Source organism: Anticarsia gemmatalis, chromosome 3, assembly GCF_050436995.1.
Source record: "Anticarsia gemmatalis isolate Benzon Research Colony breed Stoneville strain chromosome 3, ilAntGemm2 primary, whole genome shotgun sequence".
In the NCBI taxonomy this organism is placed as follows: Eukaryota; Metazoa; Arthropoda; class Insecta; order Lepidoptera; family Erebidae; genus Anticarsia; species Anticarsia gemmatalis.
Window position 1 is genome coordinate 9,127,798 of NC_134747.1, and position 17,354 is coordinate 9,145,151.

At 35.8% G+C, this 17,354-nt stretch overlaps 1 protein-coding gene across 1 annotated transcript in view; it reads right to left on the minus strand.

Annotated features, from left to right (window-relative positions):
• Positions 1 to 60: 60 nt before the first annotated feature.
• LOC142987509 (uncharacterized) overlaps positions 61 to 17,354 on the minus strand; it is a 110,603-nt gene continuing 93,309 nt past the window's right edge. Inside the window, exons 15-16 of the mRNA XM_076136322.1 lie at positions 8,136 to 8,207; positions 61 to 933 (exon numbers count right to left, since the gene is read on the minus strand). Of these exons, the coding sequence (XP_075992437.1) occupies positions 845 to 933; positions 8,136 to 8,207 (161 nt within the window). The 3' untranslated portion in view covers positions 61 to 844. The remainder of the gene's footprint in view (positions 934 to 8,135; positions 8,208 to 17,354) is intronic.

Genomic DNA, 17,354 nt, shown 5'->3' on the forward strand with positions numbered 1-17,354 from the left:
TTATATCTCTACCTTAACAAAGCCCACTTGAAAATCAAGGTAAAATTAAAAGTCTTGAAATATTGCTAATGAACATAATTTATTTTTCCTTTGACAAAATCTACAGTAATAAGAATTAAGTACACTAGGATTGGTATAAAATGTTAAACAGCAATTTTGGTTCTTTAAAGTTACAGCACACCAGGGTAGTTCTCTAAATTTATGTCGTAAATTATTAAAAAAGTCGAGATTACATGGTATATAGTATATACCTTTTTTTAAATTCTCTTGATGAACAATACAAATCGCCGTCGATTAGTCATTTCTAATTGCCAAGAGCATAAACAAAAAATAAACTTGTTTGTATTACTTGCTAATGTGGTTATCTACATTTCTACAATTCTATTTATATACCAAAAGTAAGTATTTAGTTGTATGAATAAAATACGCACTTAGATAAATAAATTATGCGTTGATAATAAGCATTAATAGACAAATTAATACACAATGTATATACTGCTATACATTTGATTTAAAAATATAATACTCGAATCCCATAAGCCAGCACACCTTATAATCTAAGCATTCCTTATTTCGTTTCTGCAACCCATCATCATGTAGGTCTGTTCTCATCTTTCGTATCATCTAATTTTCTTGTAGTAAGTTATTAACATCATGTAATTGAACAAGATGGGTGTGAACACTGCTAAAATATTTTTGAATATGTTCATACGAAAAGACAGTATTTTCTCATTAATATGTTTTTTTATGCTATGGCCTAATACGCTAAATTATTCTTGTTAAAAGTTACTTCATCGCATAATGCGTTAATACAGGTAAATCGAAAGATTTCCGAATTTTCATTTCAAGGGTGCTCTAAGGAGTAGTGGCGAGACTTTTTCCAGAGGCTTCTGAAGAATCCTTTGCGTTGCTTCTGACCTGGGTGATCCTCTCCTGTTAACAAAAAAGTAATCATTAAGTATTTATTTTAAAAAACTAAATATGTTATTATACACCAATTATATCCCAAGAACGGCTAAATTTAATTGATATTTTACTTGATTTTGACGCCGCCTAGAATAAAACAGATTAATTGCAAGGGTATAAAGATTGATTTTAAAAGGACTGCACAGAAAAAATCCATACAAATTGCTAATAATGAAACAGACTAGTTTTTGATTTATTTTATTAATGGAATTAATCAACCGTTTTTACTACCAACTAGTTACAAAAGATAACTATTGTTCTTTAATTTTAGCGCAGTTTTATCATCAAACATAACTATGTAGATAAATTAATAATATTTAGAACGCGCGTGGGAGCAGGATCGTAAAATTTAACATTTAGGGTCGTGCACCCTCTGCTGGGGGACGCGAATGTCAAGTGTACGAGCGGCCGGCTCCGTTGATGTCTCGGCAAGCCGGTCGATAAAGGGTCGCGCGCGGGCAAGAGCGCTCCCAAACCGATGCGCATTCCCCACCTCTAGCGAACGTACGTAGTACGTAATATGTACAGCCAGTAAACCACCCGTATTTTAATCTGTTGTAATAGGCACATAGTTGTAAATGAATCGCGAGTTAATAAAGCTATCCCCTATAGGTATGAAATGAATATTTTAAAATGTCATAATTACATATTATTATGAATACTACTTGCTATTGCACGCCACGTTTGCTTGTGGGATAAAAGTATTAATGAAGAAAAATGTACACGTAATATTGATTTACCGTTAGATGGACTGTAAACCGAGACGTTACGTTAGGCGAAAAACGTTAACTTTATTCTTTCACACTTGCGCAGGCGTGTTCAGCCAAACCTAATTAACTGCACTTTTTTACTTAGATGCTCTGGATAGACTTGAATTAATTTAGAGTTCAAGAGACCGTGAATTATTTCACTTGAAGCTCAATAATCTGCTAGATGTAAGTTATAGTAAAACGTCGAAGATACATAGAAGAAAAAAAATAAAGTATTACATCTCGAAATCTGTTAGGAACTGATATTTGTTACACGTTACAGCCGTTTGTAGGGCAAACTAAAATAAACCGGGATAAGTAGGCAGTTTCCAGCACGCGTCCCAAATGCCATGCACGCTGCCTAAAATAGTCGTGGGCTGTGGCACGTGAGATGCCGCACCCGACATTCGACTCCGCTGCCATGCCGTAACTATGAATTAAACCATTTGAGTTCATATATTTTTTATTGTAGTGGTCAATGGCAAAGCTGGTATTTTCATGACAAATAAAAAAATGTTACTAAAAAGCTGTTACTAATGCGGAATTATATTATAGATATTAAAGAACTAGAACCGAATCCGTACTCGAAGATGTAATTATATTGTTATCTGCTCTAAGGTTTAATTGAACTGTTAATTAATGTTCATTATTAAAAAAAACAACACGCTCGTAACCCATCTCAAAGGTGTCTGTCATCGAACCTATTTATAGTAGTAGTTCGTGCAGTGGAGGTCTATCTCAAGTTCATTGGCTAGACTCCCCGCAAAGATACGTCACTTGAAGTGGATTTTTGTTTATCTAATGATAACGACAATTTTTAAAGGTAATTTGCCGAGTTAAAACTTGATAAACTCAGGGCAATGGAAACGCATGATTTATCCAAACCGATGCTTGAGGACGCGGCTGATGCTGACAGAATATTAACGAAGAGGGAATCGATCCGTATTTTTTTTAAAGAGCTACTGCCGGATGTTCAAACTAGATGCGCCATCTAGATAGCTGCGGAAGTTACGATTATAGAAATGGTCCACGCAATCGTGTTCCGTGTTCGTCAGGATATATGATTTGTTTGTTTTATACGTAATGATGCATACACACGACGAATCTGTGAATAAGCTCAAATCGGTTTTTGCAAAATTTGATGGTTTTAAGTTTTGTACAATCAAGTTAAATAGAAAAAAAAATCGTGCCTGAAAAAAATCTGTATGGGTACTAAAACCTGTAATTTTTTGTTGAAATAAACTTTTGTAGACTAATAAAGATGAAGTGACAATTTAAACTAATCGGGTCACTAAGATCAGGCCGAAGAAGTGTGAAGGGCTGATACGAGGGTTGAACGGCGCGTGGTTTGCGGGGAAGTGCGCGGGGTCCTGGGGTCGTCGACACTTCGGTGAAGGGCAGCGAGGTCGGTGCGTTCGCTTTCGTAGGCGCGCGGCGGGCGGCGCGCGGCGGTGCGGCGGCGACGGCTGCGTATTGATCGCAGCTTCACAGCCTCCCGCACTTGGTCCGCGCTACATCTCTACTTGATTTCCTTAACGTTTATTGTTATGAGAATAAATTCGGAATATGATACCGAGAACACGCGGCAACACCTAAGCATTACAAAGGTAAAAAAAAAACGAAAAAATCCAGATTCTTAAAACCTGGAAAAGCACGTGGTGTTTCTATAAAATCTATCTTTAGCTACTCTTGAGTATTTTTTTAGGTTCTGAAAATGTTGTTTATATAAATTATGCCTATTTGATGTATTGATAAATTTTCTTTAGTAAAAAATATACCTAGAAATGAAACACTGCCTACCTAGGTGGGTACGAACTTGTTAAACATTTCAGTACAGTTCTTGTAAGAAAATTTCAGGCAGGTTGTTTAGATTGTAATGAAACAATTCACGGTCTCGTGAATTATGTATGTAATTAATTCCTTAATAAATTAAGAGGTAATTAGCTATATTTTAGTTAGGCACTGAAACGTTTTAAAATTTAGAAGATACCTACCTGTCTATTTCCAAAATATTGCTCGTCTAAATTGCAATTGGTTAGAAAAGCTAGCAAGATGGACGTATTGTTTCATTACGATAGCCCTAGAGATGTAATGTAAGTACATAATGTAAGTGAGCTACTTTGCCGCAGTGACCGCGGCTGCCGCGGCGCCGGCTTTTGTTTCTGCAACATGATCATGATCACTCATGCTGCGCTTGTGCTGTGCACACACATTACGTACTTATCCTACTTACTACCTTTTTATATCAAACAATATGATCACTATCATTTTAAAATAAAACAAAATAACCAATAATCCTTCCATATTATAATTATTATTATTATAATAACTGACTGGGATTTATTTATAAGTACTCAAGTGTGTTCGTGCAATTTCTTCCTTATTCCGATCATTGAACTTCTGATAAACGAGCTCTTGACCTTTTATCACTTCGCGTCCAATGTTTTATTAATTTGCTCTATTAATACAAAAATAAGTTTTATTGTGTTTTATTATGTGTATAATATTTTTATTATATCGCCGGTAGGTAACCGCGGTATGCACTAGTGGAGACGCTTTCGAACCATAAGCAATTTTAATGTAATAGCTCGAGTGCACTAATTAACCAACGAAAGGCGAACGTATCGTGGTAACAATATTTACCGTTTGTGCAAAATGCAAAACTAATTGGAGTTTTGCAAAGAGTGAGTGTATATTATCCAAGAAGATATTTAGCTAAACAAAACTTTACAATTACCAGGAAAAATATAGTTAAAATCAAAATCATGATGTTTATACATACTTTTAAGGTAGCATGCAGGTCAGTAGTATGGCAGAGTTATAATGAATGTGTAAAGTAGTGTAAACCTTATTATCTACACTTTCTCTGAGCAATAGAGTTGTCTGACGAGTGGGATACATCCGAGGTCGTGAGTTGACATACTTTGCCAAACTTAATAACTAACCTGTACTGTCTTGAAAGCTTATAATATTTATTTACTTACTAAAATATTTTTGTCTCTTTTGTATTAAAATAATCTGCTATTATTATCAGTATCAATATCAAATAGTAACACCTGCCTGATAATCTAAGAACACTTATGTACATTTTATTCTTCTTGTATTTGTTAGCTGTAAGCTGACAGACATACCTATTTAAATAGAGAGATTCTGGGGAAGCAATATTTGATAGTTATTTTTTTTATAATGGATTTCAATGTATTATTTAAAATTTACACTGACGATCTTAAAATATTTTATTGTTCATTCGAATATGTTACTGAATTTGTTTTTAAATTCGTACTAGAGTGCGATTAAGATATTCAACTATGACGTAAGCACATGAAAATGGTGTCAATAAAGCTCGAATATTAGCTATTAAAATATACGCGAACCATGGACAATATTCCAGTTACATCCCTCGTATTTAGTAACAATCGGGTTGTTATTGTTTATGACAATAATTTCAATCAATTTCCCCGCCAGAATGATTTTAGGATCTTTTTTCGTCTAATAGGTAGTAAAAGAATATAAAAAAAAAAATACGTGTTATGTTGAAAGTTCTGGGAGAGGTACATAATGGTCGTTGTAGTAAGTCACTTTCTTCCGTTTAACAATGGTAATCTGTGCCACAGAGCGGATCTGCGTTACCTAACCTCTATGCCATGGGGAAAAGTGTAAAGAATGAAGTAACAATTACTAGAATATTTAATTAGTTATGTTGCGCGCTGTGTTGCCTTGTTTCTATGATAATGATGATATTTTATTGTAACTGATGATTCACATACATTTAAACAAATAATATCATTTAGTAATTTGCGAAGATCAGATCAGACATTTTTGTAGCTTAGACATGATCTGTATGTCGTATTTTATCCAGAACCCAGATAATTAATTTACACGCCGAATGATTCAACGTATGAATATCGCGAAAAAAAACGCTCGCCAAATGTGTTCGCGACTTCGCGGTCAGCCGCCATTACAACATGAATTATTAATTGTAGACAAACGTTAGGCATGTATGTTCAGTGCGAGTTCATTAACCCCACTACCAACTATGACACCGACAGAAAGCCTGCGCGCGCTCTCCTAAATTAAGTTATGACGCTCGGAAATCAATTAGCATTTTTTCTAATTTTTTACGCTTCCGAATGAGTTCAAAACTCTAGAAAGCAGAGAGAAAACTGCGCAGTTGTTATAAGGTTATGTTAACATTATCAATTAACTGCTGTTGTAATCGATAGTTGTTTTCAATATAAAAAATGTCGAATAGCTGAAAATATTGCTCATTTATATTTTTCATCGATTCGATGACTAATTTATTTAGATAGGTAGATATTTGAATTTATTATATAATGAAATGTTTAATGTGTAAGTCAGTAGCTACATATTCATAGAATAAAAAAAAATGTTGTTCATTGATGAAATACTACTTGATTTCTAAGTCGCTTTGGCAAATAAGTATATGGTTGTACTTATGTGACGATGTACATAGGTACCTAAACTAAAAACTAGTTGACTACTTGTGACGAACCTAATATGAATGAAATCAAAAACTGCTGGAAAAACATTTAGAGAGTATCTCTACGTAGGTATTTTATATATCATGTTGTATTTAACACTGGAACCGATCCAAATTGTGAAAATGACGTGTATGTTTATCAGCAGCTGTGGCTACGAATAAACGTGTATGTGTGTGTGTTTGTTCGTTAATGGGTAAAAATACCTTCGCGTTCGCGTGTTTTAAATATATTGATAGAGCCAATTTTAGTTATTCGCTATTTACTTCAAAACACACAGGTTAGACATTCCGTAGAACATTCTATAGAGTGCGTACACCAAGTGCAATTTAAAATTATAAATATCACTGATAGACAACGAATATGACGGTCAGGAATAATTACGGTTACCTACAATGATAGATGCAAACAGCTAGGTAATGAACACAGAACTAACAACACAAGTGGTCAACAAAAGATATACATTATAGTGTTATCTAAGTGACTGATAATGAAAGCGCGTCAGAACAACAATTAACGAATACCCCGACACTTGGCTCACCCGAGTCACTTGTAATGGACGGGAAGATTCTAACCAATTAACTAATCGTTTATCCCCAGTTCAAAGATAGCTTTACTTTCTTGACGTCATACATACTACTTTCGATAAAAACTGTCACAAATGTTGAGGAACCGATAAATAATCAAGCTATCCTAAGCACCTTCTACTTTCCTATCGACATAACCATGTTCGCTTGTTTGTTTGTGTAGACATCATGTATTATTATTTTTGTCTTGTAAGCTTTTTTTCATATTTCATGACATCATCAAAAAAGTTATGGTAGAGTCAACGCTAATGTGGTAAAATCTGCGTCAAAAACAGCTTCTTCAACTAATAGTCTCATTCCATTGTTATAAATACCGTTTGCTACTATGCGTGACATAAACGTGTTTCAGAATACATGTCGCAATGTGCATTATCTTACAACATTATTGTATTTTGAAAACGTAATGGCTGTAGGCAGGCACGAAAGACGGATGTCCTTTTATCTCGCATTTTGTCCCATTGATATGTCACGTCTAATGACACTCTGACATTGTGTTTCAACGTTCTACTATCATATCAGCACTCGGCAGGGTGCTGGGATGCCTTTGTAACTGCGACAATAATTATTATAATATACTTACTTACCTATGTAAACGATACCGAGACTACGTTATGTTAGTCAGTACATGTACTATGCAATGTAAACTTATATCAAGTTCATTGTTTTGTCTCGCACCGAGGCGACGACGATTATATTATTATTATTGTCATAATTGATCGGACGAGCTGTTATTCCAACATAAATATAATCTAACTTGGTATTCATTAGGTATTAATATTATCACAGTATGACTCATTATAGTTTATGTTGTTTTAATGATAAATGTAAACTGCAGAATACATATATTATTTATTATTGTGTAGTTTCGGCGATATGGAACGAAAACTTATATGCGAATAAGATGGAGTCAAATATCTAGGAGTTTCCAATTTCCGCAAAAATGTTATAGGATGGGGTGTCCCGAGCCGTCGCCCCTGCAGAGCGGGGAAAGAGGCGCGGGCGGGGGTGACGGGGGTGACCGGGGTGAGGGCGGGTGTGCGGGCGCGGGGCACACAGGGGTGGCGGCTGCGGCTGCGCGGTCCGCGCCGCAGCCCCCGGGGACGCAGCATGTGCGCACCGTCTAACCCTCCCCGACCCTTTGCGACGCAAAACCCGGGGTGCTCCCTCCCTTCTCGATTGAAAGCTCGATTATTAAGCACTCATTCAAGCTTTAATACGCGATTATCACCATAGTAACTCGGTATGCACTGAATGCGATGCTGTGAATGGGATTATGCTCCATCGAGAATAACGTTATATTTCATATCATAAATAATATTGAAGATAATACTGACCATTTGCAGAACGTGCTGCTGGAGATGTGGCTTCCTTGCTTCGAGAATTTTCTTTCTCTTTCCCGTTGTTCCCTATAACAAAAATATAAGTATTTTGAGAATTCAAAAAAAACACATGGACCATTACAGTTTTCAAACTCAATCGATGTCCTATCTAAATTAGCTACAGTGTGGCATTAGTGCTTACAGCAAACATAACGCGGTACAAACAGAATTTTCCGCGGATAACCATCCTTTATCGGTTTGTTAGTAGACACCTACACTATGGTTTATAAAAGTTGTTAGAGCCCACATCGGCATTCTGTAATTAGAATAAAGTTTAAGTCCAGAAAATAAATGTGTTGTGCTTTTTGATGACTCTACCTAGAGTTTGTTTTCTTTTATTTTTTTAGGCAAATAATAGTTTTCATAAGCAATAACACATCATCGCTATATTATTCTCTATTTACGTACTTTACATTTACAATGAAGTTTCAAAAGAGTAATAACTGTAGCTAGACAAAGTGATGTAACAAAGTAAAACATATTAACATCGGTGTCAGGCTGATAAAGTGCATGATAGCGCTGAGTTCAGATCAACTTGCGGAATTTTATACCGACTTATCGTAATCGATAAATTATCAGTTATACGTGGGACTCTTACATACATATAAAATTCTTCGTACCAAGTGGGATTTCCTTGAAAATCAGCACACAAACTGATAGAGTAGGAGTACTAGGAATAACCGAATAATGAACACTTTATACCTTTGCCTATTGTGATCAACAAATGCAGGAAAATCGCTGTAGAGGTAAATGATGTTTATTGAATTTTTGTAAATTATTTTGTGTCTACATTATGTTTAGTATGTATTCGTGTGCTATCAAGTATCCTGTCAGCAATTTCCTCTAACTAGCAGCGTTCGATAACGTCGGTGTTGTGGTGCTGTGAGATTTGAATATAAGCCGGAAATATCTGGGCGTAGATAACAGAGTGAGGGAGTAGTGGCGGCGTGGTCGGTGCGCACCGCACGGCACCGGCGCGTCGCGGCGCGGCACATTCCCGGGAGGATCCTTTTTGCCTCCGTTGCCTGTCAGACCGGTTCTATTGCGATCGTTCACCCGAGCACACTCGCTCGCAAATTTACATTGCACGGCTTTCCTCTACAATGTTACGAACCGTAAATGAGAATAATTCGATAGTCGTGTTATTATCGATTCCGCTACGTCATCCTTATACGTGCGTACTATTCTAGAAATCAATAAGTTCTTAGAATACGCGACATGTAGAGGATGTGTAGAGGTAACTCTTTGGCTGTCTTCGCAGATACGTTTTATTATACTATAAAACTTGCAGACAAATAACGACAGTCACTTTAAGTAGGTAAACTTCTCTATCCACTATCCAGTTAATACATTTGATGTCTAGGCCTCCTTTATCAGAGCACTGAGTTTAAAAAAATAATTAGGATATCTTTTAAGAGCCCGTTTTAAGTTTCGTTACAGTCAGTTTCCTATTTAAACAGCACCCTGTACATATTCTATAGCATGACGCTATTGGAATATCCAAAGGGTATTATTTCAATGATACTTTCAACGGTAAATATAGGGGATCACAAAGGATTTGCGCACCCTAAAGAGGTATCTTTTGAACTTTTCAAAATGTTATTTGAGAAATATCAAACCCCTGTATTTTGAACTGTACCTACGTAGAAAATCTTGATTCATCACAATTAAATTATGTCGTAGAACATGTATAATATAATGCATGCCATATTGCGCAGTTGGTTCAATGGAAACATAATACAGAACTACAGACTAGTCACCAGCTAGACGAACGACTTTGTCCGCGCACTAAAATATTTATTTACCCACGTAACTGATGCGAGCCGCGCAACAGCTGCAAGAATAAGTTAATGTTTGTCTGACATGCACTTGGTAGGGCTTAAATCACATCGATATTACAATTTCTGGAGTAGGATAAGTAAACTACAAATGTCGTTAATGTTTTTGTATTTACCCAGTAACGATTAATGTTGAGGATAAAGATCAGTCCATTGCACTAAATCTAAGTAACGATTGTTTGAAGTGGAGGCGGGCGAAGCGACCTTGGCAGTGGCGTTGACTCGCGCGGCCTCAAATCGCAACCAACCGTCGCGCCATAGATTTAACACATGAGCCACACATAAGCATTATAGCTTAAAGCATCTGCACTCAATATGTCTTACTAATACTATCTATTAAATTAACTTCACTGACAAACAATCGTAAACTTCATATAGAAAAGTTCTTTACCTAATCCAACTAAAACATACAAATGCACTAAAACATGAGTTGTGCTGTTAGTTAATATGACCGCAATTAAAAGAATAATTACTCAAAGATAAGTCGATACACGGTTAGGTAAACGGTAAGTATAAAAAATAACATTCCATGAAACTTGTAGGTACTTTATATTATTGTAAATTCACCTGTGCAGGGCATAATATGAACTCAAGCTGTAATAAATTAACGTATTATCCTCAACAATAACAAGTGCAACGCTTTAATTAACAGTATCAATATACAGCGGTACAATTTTAGCATAGGCATTCGTATTTGTTATATTGTTATTTCCAATATTGCAAGTGATTTCCTTCCTTGCGGGGAATATTATATAAGGTTGAATACCGATGGAATATTGTGGTCATAGCAGAAACCGTTGCTGGGTTTATAAGGACTATAAATACCTAATATAGAGTTATTTAAATCGGAAAACCTAAAATTTTGCAATAGTGGATAAATTAACTTTTTCATGGCGAGGAGCGACCACAACTATATTATTATTCCGAGTAATCAAGTTTAAAACGAACAGGAAAAGCGTATTGTACGTACGAACATAGCACGAACACAGCCTGTACAATTTGTTAAAGATAACTTCATTACTAGAAACAAATAAACATAGTCGTTTAATTGCCGAAGAGGAAACATATAAATACATAGTTAATGTATTGTGGAACACAATCTACATTATGTATTATTTTTCCTTTAAATTGTAGATAATTTTAATTGAGGATACTTTGCATTTCAAATTTTGCTATTCAATTTAGGTTAGCGTATATCACTCGGTGACATACGGGTTTCGAAAGTATTGTTCAATTTTATCTATACGTGCTCGTTTTTATGTCGAAATAATTATAAAACAATAGTTATTTCTTGGGCCTTAAGAACACTTACTTTTACAAACTTAGACGATCCGGAACACCCGTTCAGGCTTATAACGCTAATTTATAACCGTAAGTTAAGTAATAAAATCCACTTGCAAGATCAATACAGTAGCGAGAACGTGCGTTTCAGTAACAGTAAAATTGCATAGGTAAGTGGCGACATGTGTGCACAGGTGTACCAACTAGGCATGTGGTATGTGGGTGATGGTCGGACACTCGCGAGGACCGACCGCCACGTCTGGAGACAAGTTTAAAAATAAAACAACTTATTTATTCGTTTCTCGCCATGAAAATAACAGATTTGTATCGTTACGGTTGTTATTTGTAATAAACTGGCTGTTTATCAAATAGTTATACTGCTATAAAGAGTTCTATATTGTTTCAGTTCTTAGCTGTATAATTATGTTTACCATAATGATTACTAATAAGAAATGATTGTAACATATCACAAAAGAGTAATCACATCGTAAGTCGAGCGTGGCGCCTTGCCATATTGGATTACCACGAGGTCGTGGTCGAGCGTATGATACGAAAGGATACCACTAAGGTTAAGCTTCGTAATGTCACGCACAATCGCTTTAAGCGGATTGCACAGAATGAACAAGCTCTCATGTCTACAATGATTCGAAATATCTCAATATTTACTGAAGCAAAAACGTGCAAATCGATTGATATTAATGTTGACGCAAGTGACTCATCATGTTGAAGGAAAGTTTTGTTGTTGTAGAGTAGTTACTGTCTTATCGATCGTTGTTTACTTCACAGAGTAAAATAATATTAAAACTAAAAACCTCATATTTCTTTTAAACTCCACCCGAAATCGTGTTGTTTTGGGACTAATTTAAACTTGGGTTTCGTTAATACCGGTCAGCATATCGAAGGTGAGTTAAAGTAATTAAGGGAAATATGCAATGTAATACATACGTTTTGTTTTACTTGAACATGCATATCACAAAACCTATTCTAAATTTTTCTCGAAATCCTTTTAACATCATGCACAATCTAATTTGTAATTGATTTTCTCTCGACTGTACAGTGCCATATGGCAGTGGCGGTTGTCGACGAAGTCATACCCATAAAAAGGTTTATGAAGCTTTTAGGTTACACGCCGGCAAAGGTCGTACATGATCAACTTATACACAGTGAATAACGTTATTCTTTTTAGGTACTGTTTAGAGACTGGGAACATGCCTCATCACAATATGTGTTTTTCAAGGAGGCTCAAACAGATATCTATTCATGTCTTAAAGATAAACATGTCGAGAATATGTGAGTAAATTACAAGCCCCGGCAATGCCACGTAGGCCCTTGTTGTTTTATTGAGTAGCTGAATACAAATTGTTAGATGTATAAACAATTCTGAAAACGTCTCCAGGCGAGACATGGATAATTATAAATAACCAATAGCACTACAGAACGTCTGCACTTGTGTATAAGCTCGTGTGTTGCGTGCCACGACGATGTTTATTAACGTTTTTAATAAAGATTTATTTGCTAACTACTGGCTTGGCGGTCGTTTAACTTTTGCTCAAATTAGATGTGGCAACATGAGTCGGGGAAAGGATGAGGAGATATTGATGATCGAGTATACGTGTCTATTAGCGGACGTTGCGTAATGAACGAGGGGTACATACACTCTAGCAAGCACGTGGGCCTCCAAGGTTAAGGTCAGGCGCGAAGCCGTCGGACAATTGAGATTCTACAGATACTTATTCCAAACACACACCATCGAGGTTGGCAAAGCTTACTCACTTACGAACGCCACACTTATATTTACCTGTGCCCTAAACTCACGAAATTGCTTTATCTCCAGTCCGTCAATTCAATGACTCTGCTACAGGCTTTTCAATAAACCCTATAATCATAATATTATCTCAAATTCAAATAAAGACTCGACAAACTATGAATGACAAATTTTAATATGAATGTCTTTTCGGCCGTTAAATAATTAATCTGAACGAAATTCTCGAGAGATTCTCTAACGAAATCTTTAAAAACCTGTATGTGTACCAGTTCTTAAATTGTTATTTTCTAATACCTTATAATGGTTAGGATTATATGAGATATTTGAAAGTTTAGTATCAAGTTTCTTAGTTCCGGAGATGGAAAATCTACTAATTGGTGTCAAACAAGTAATTGGATTATGTAGATGGTAGAGTGAGTTGATATATAATACATATTATATTAACTGAACGTCAAACTACAGCTACAAAGAAAACGAAGCTTTCTATTCTCATTTACTAAAAACAAATATTTCTTAAAACTTTTGTTGATTAAAAGTTCCCCTTTTCTAAACTCAAAACTCCTTCAGGCGAGACTTTCAGTTTTTTCAGTGAGTTACCGTAACGAAACGACTGTAACTAGGAGAATTTAATTATTTTTGTAATGCACTCGTTAATTAATTAATTAAGATAAAATTTTATGAACCAAATATAAAATTGGATTTAAAACATATTATTATAGTTGAATATAATTGGTATGATCTTGTGATTACAGAAGCTGTAGGTAGCTTTGTGAAGGAACTAACCAGAACTCAGTGGAAAGATTTTCTTTATGACTATGAATATTAAGAAGGCCTTACTACACACCGGATATATTATTCGTTGGAGACGGATGTGGCGTCATTTGCATTCGAGTCGCGGACATGTGACAATGCGGCATGCATTGTACAGAGCTCCCGAAACAATCTATACCGACAGAATACATTATTTAATGAAAACGCAAAGTATTACTGTGTAAAAATCTAAGAATGCGTTGAGAGATAGAACGTTTTTTGTGTGAATTTAGAAATTAAATTTCACGCAAACTTATGAGGTCTTAAACTCAACAATGGGTGTTTAATGGTTTCAAACGTTGTTGATGAATTGTGCCGTTACTTTAAAGCGCACGCACAACTCTAAATAGTAATAAAATGTTCGCTACTGTAAAGCTTTGTTATTGGGTGATTACCTATGACGTCAAGAGGCCTGTGAAACGACGTTAATGAAACAGAACTCAGATGTAACTGAACGATGGTCTAACAAGAACATGTGGTGGACATCCCACTATGATAAACAAATACGGATGCGAAATTATTGTTAAGTATTGTATTTGTAATTATTGCAACTCCATCAAGAGTAAACTATATAAGCCTCTGCTCACACACTTTCTGAGGTAAAAAGTAAAATATATTTCACTCCAGGTTATAAACTAGATATCTGTCAAATTTCATCGTAATCCATTTCGTAGTTATTGCGAAATCATCCCTAATTATATCCTCTCAAACTCTCGCATCTATATGAAGTCTAAAGATGATAGTACAATCTGTTTATATTATTGTATTTTTCTTGGTAGACGAATCTGGAAACTAATCTATTTATTAAAATTTTCCTTTCCTCTGTTATAAGTGTCATTCACCATGACTTCATAATTACGAAGAAATGTTTCTTATCGGTCGCCCACTAATGTAAGTATTGGACTTATGATATTGATTTGCATCGATAGTAAATATCCGCGAAGTACACTCATGATATAGTCGATTAAGATGTCAAATTCGTCGGTACCCTGTTATCGATGATAGGGCGCCCTATCAGATTGCGTTATCACGCTTATCAATATTGGATACGGGTACAAGATAGCAAACGCAAGTTGAAGGCGGTTGACTTTGTCACAATGCAACTGGTGATTGGTGAAATTTTATCATTACGTGTATTTAACGATAAGCGTGAGCAATTCGAGTGAGGGTTTAAAAAGTAAAATATGGGGTCAGATAAACGTTTGGCAAGATTTAGGATTACTAAAGGTTTTAAGAACAGTCAAGTTTTAATAATGTAGAAAATGTGTAAATGTGACAACACAACAAAATTGGACGACATCCAAAGTATTTCGAAAGCAAACACTTTTTACAGTTTTTGGTTCACAACGCTACACACAATTCATAATATAATACATACACCTACTTATGTGATGAGAGATATAATTGAATGAGCTAAAAATAGTTGGAAAATTGTCAACAAATATACGTAACATTCTAAAAGTTGGGAGGTAGGTATTTGATTTCTGAAACTACTTATGCGATTTCGGTTAGTGGTTTAACTCGGATATAATAAAAGTCAATGCTCACAGCCCACTAATTGCAAAAAAATGTGACAATGTATCGGAAGAGTTGATATTATTTTTAGAGTGAAGCATGCGAAGTTAGTGGTCAGGCTTTATGTAGGGCATAGTAGAGTGCGCGCGACACCGCGCACCCGGCCCGCTGTTACAGCTACGATCTTGGCCTCAAAGCCTGACCGGTTACCTTCTTTGGTACACCGACCGGTTTAACAGACTTCTTTGTAGGTAACAGTTTACTCTCTAACTCTAATATTTGCATTAATGTTCCTATTCGGACGCATAGCTCGCGCTATCAGTGTTCGCAGCGGATGTGAGAACAATTGCACCGATGATTCCTGACTTTCTGAGAAATAATTATTTATGAGCAGTAAGCAATAAATTATATTTGAGTCAGGCATTATCTACTTTCACGTCTGTATTAATCACGGAGCATGGGTGTATCGGCACGTTGGCACCGTGGTGGCGGTGGCGGGTGCGACGACGGCGAGTGAGGCGAGTGAGTCACTGTCCGGGGCTCGACACTCATGCAGGGTGATCGCGCGACGAACTCTGAATCACTGGTGACTGAGTGCACCGCGCCAGGCCTCGCCATACTATTATGCACATATTGATGTCGCAGGTAACAGAATCGCCATTGTATGCTATTCACTATTGTGCAGCCGAACTTTTTAGGTCCCCGTAAGCGATTGTTAACGCCTTATTGTTACATGGTTGGAATATGTCGGTTTATTTAGATTGGAATAATAACAGGATTCTAAGCCCACAGACCAGTTCCATTCAATTTGTTATGTTTATGTATAACGTATATACTTATACATATTCATGTGTTGAGTCATGCTAGCGTTGTGTCAATTATATGTTTTAATTGTCTAAGATGGTAGTGCCGGTAGAGCAACGTTGCTTCATTGTCTCTCGTGTTATGTTTCTCGATGCACACTGCACGGCGTGCACTAATATAATAACCTGACACGTGGGACACCAAACAACTAATTGTGCAATAACCTAGGCTATGTGTGAAACACTGCAAGTACGTAGTAATAGGTAATTAGATCGTCACTTTGATAACAGTAAAACCTGCATAGTCGTTATTTTTATAGGAGCGGCATGAATTGATAAGCCAGTCAGTTGTTATGTACTAAAATCCATAAGTTTAGATACCTACTAATTAAATTGCTTTTATTCACAGTCGAGTAGATAACTAAGTTATTGTGCTCTAACACGCAGATGTTCTATACTTAAGTGCGTAAAATATTGTAAAACACAGTTCAAATACGCACATCAATTGTACAGGTACACGAGGCACTTAGGCTAATTAATTGTTTGTATTAATTACGTTTTGACTTGATGATCACGAAGCGTGTGGAACAAGAATCCTTTAAGTATAGATAAAATAACGTGTTATATGTAATGAAAAACAAATATTTACGTTTCAGGTACGTAAATCTTAAGGTTTCTTGTTTTATTTCTTAATTTGTCGTTTGCCTCATAAAGTAAACAGCTATTTAGACACGTTAGTTGTTTGTGCCGCGCGGTGAATTAGTCACACACACAAAAATATTATCAGCCACATCGCTACTACTAACGCCATCTGTTGGCGTTTGGCCACAACTTATACGAAAAATAACGGTTACATAAATTAAATTTAACTACAATTTTGGTTTCAAAATAAGACTGATGTAAGCATTAAATTTATTGTGGTTTTAAGAAATTATTAATATGTTTTCATGTGTTTTTCTACATTAATAGGTAATTAATATTTCTAATGAAAAGGCATGATGTTTGATGATCAATCATTTATAATAAATAACCTTGAGCGTGACCTAGAGAGTGAAAATAGTTCCCAAATCCTTAAATATAATTATATCATGATTGATGATGATAACAAAATGTTTTATGAGAGGAGAGGACGTTTTAGATCAATGCAGATTTTAATTGTACA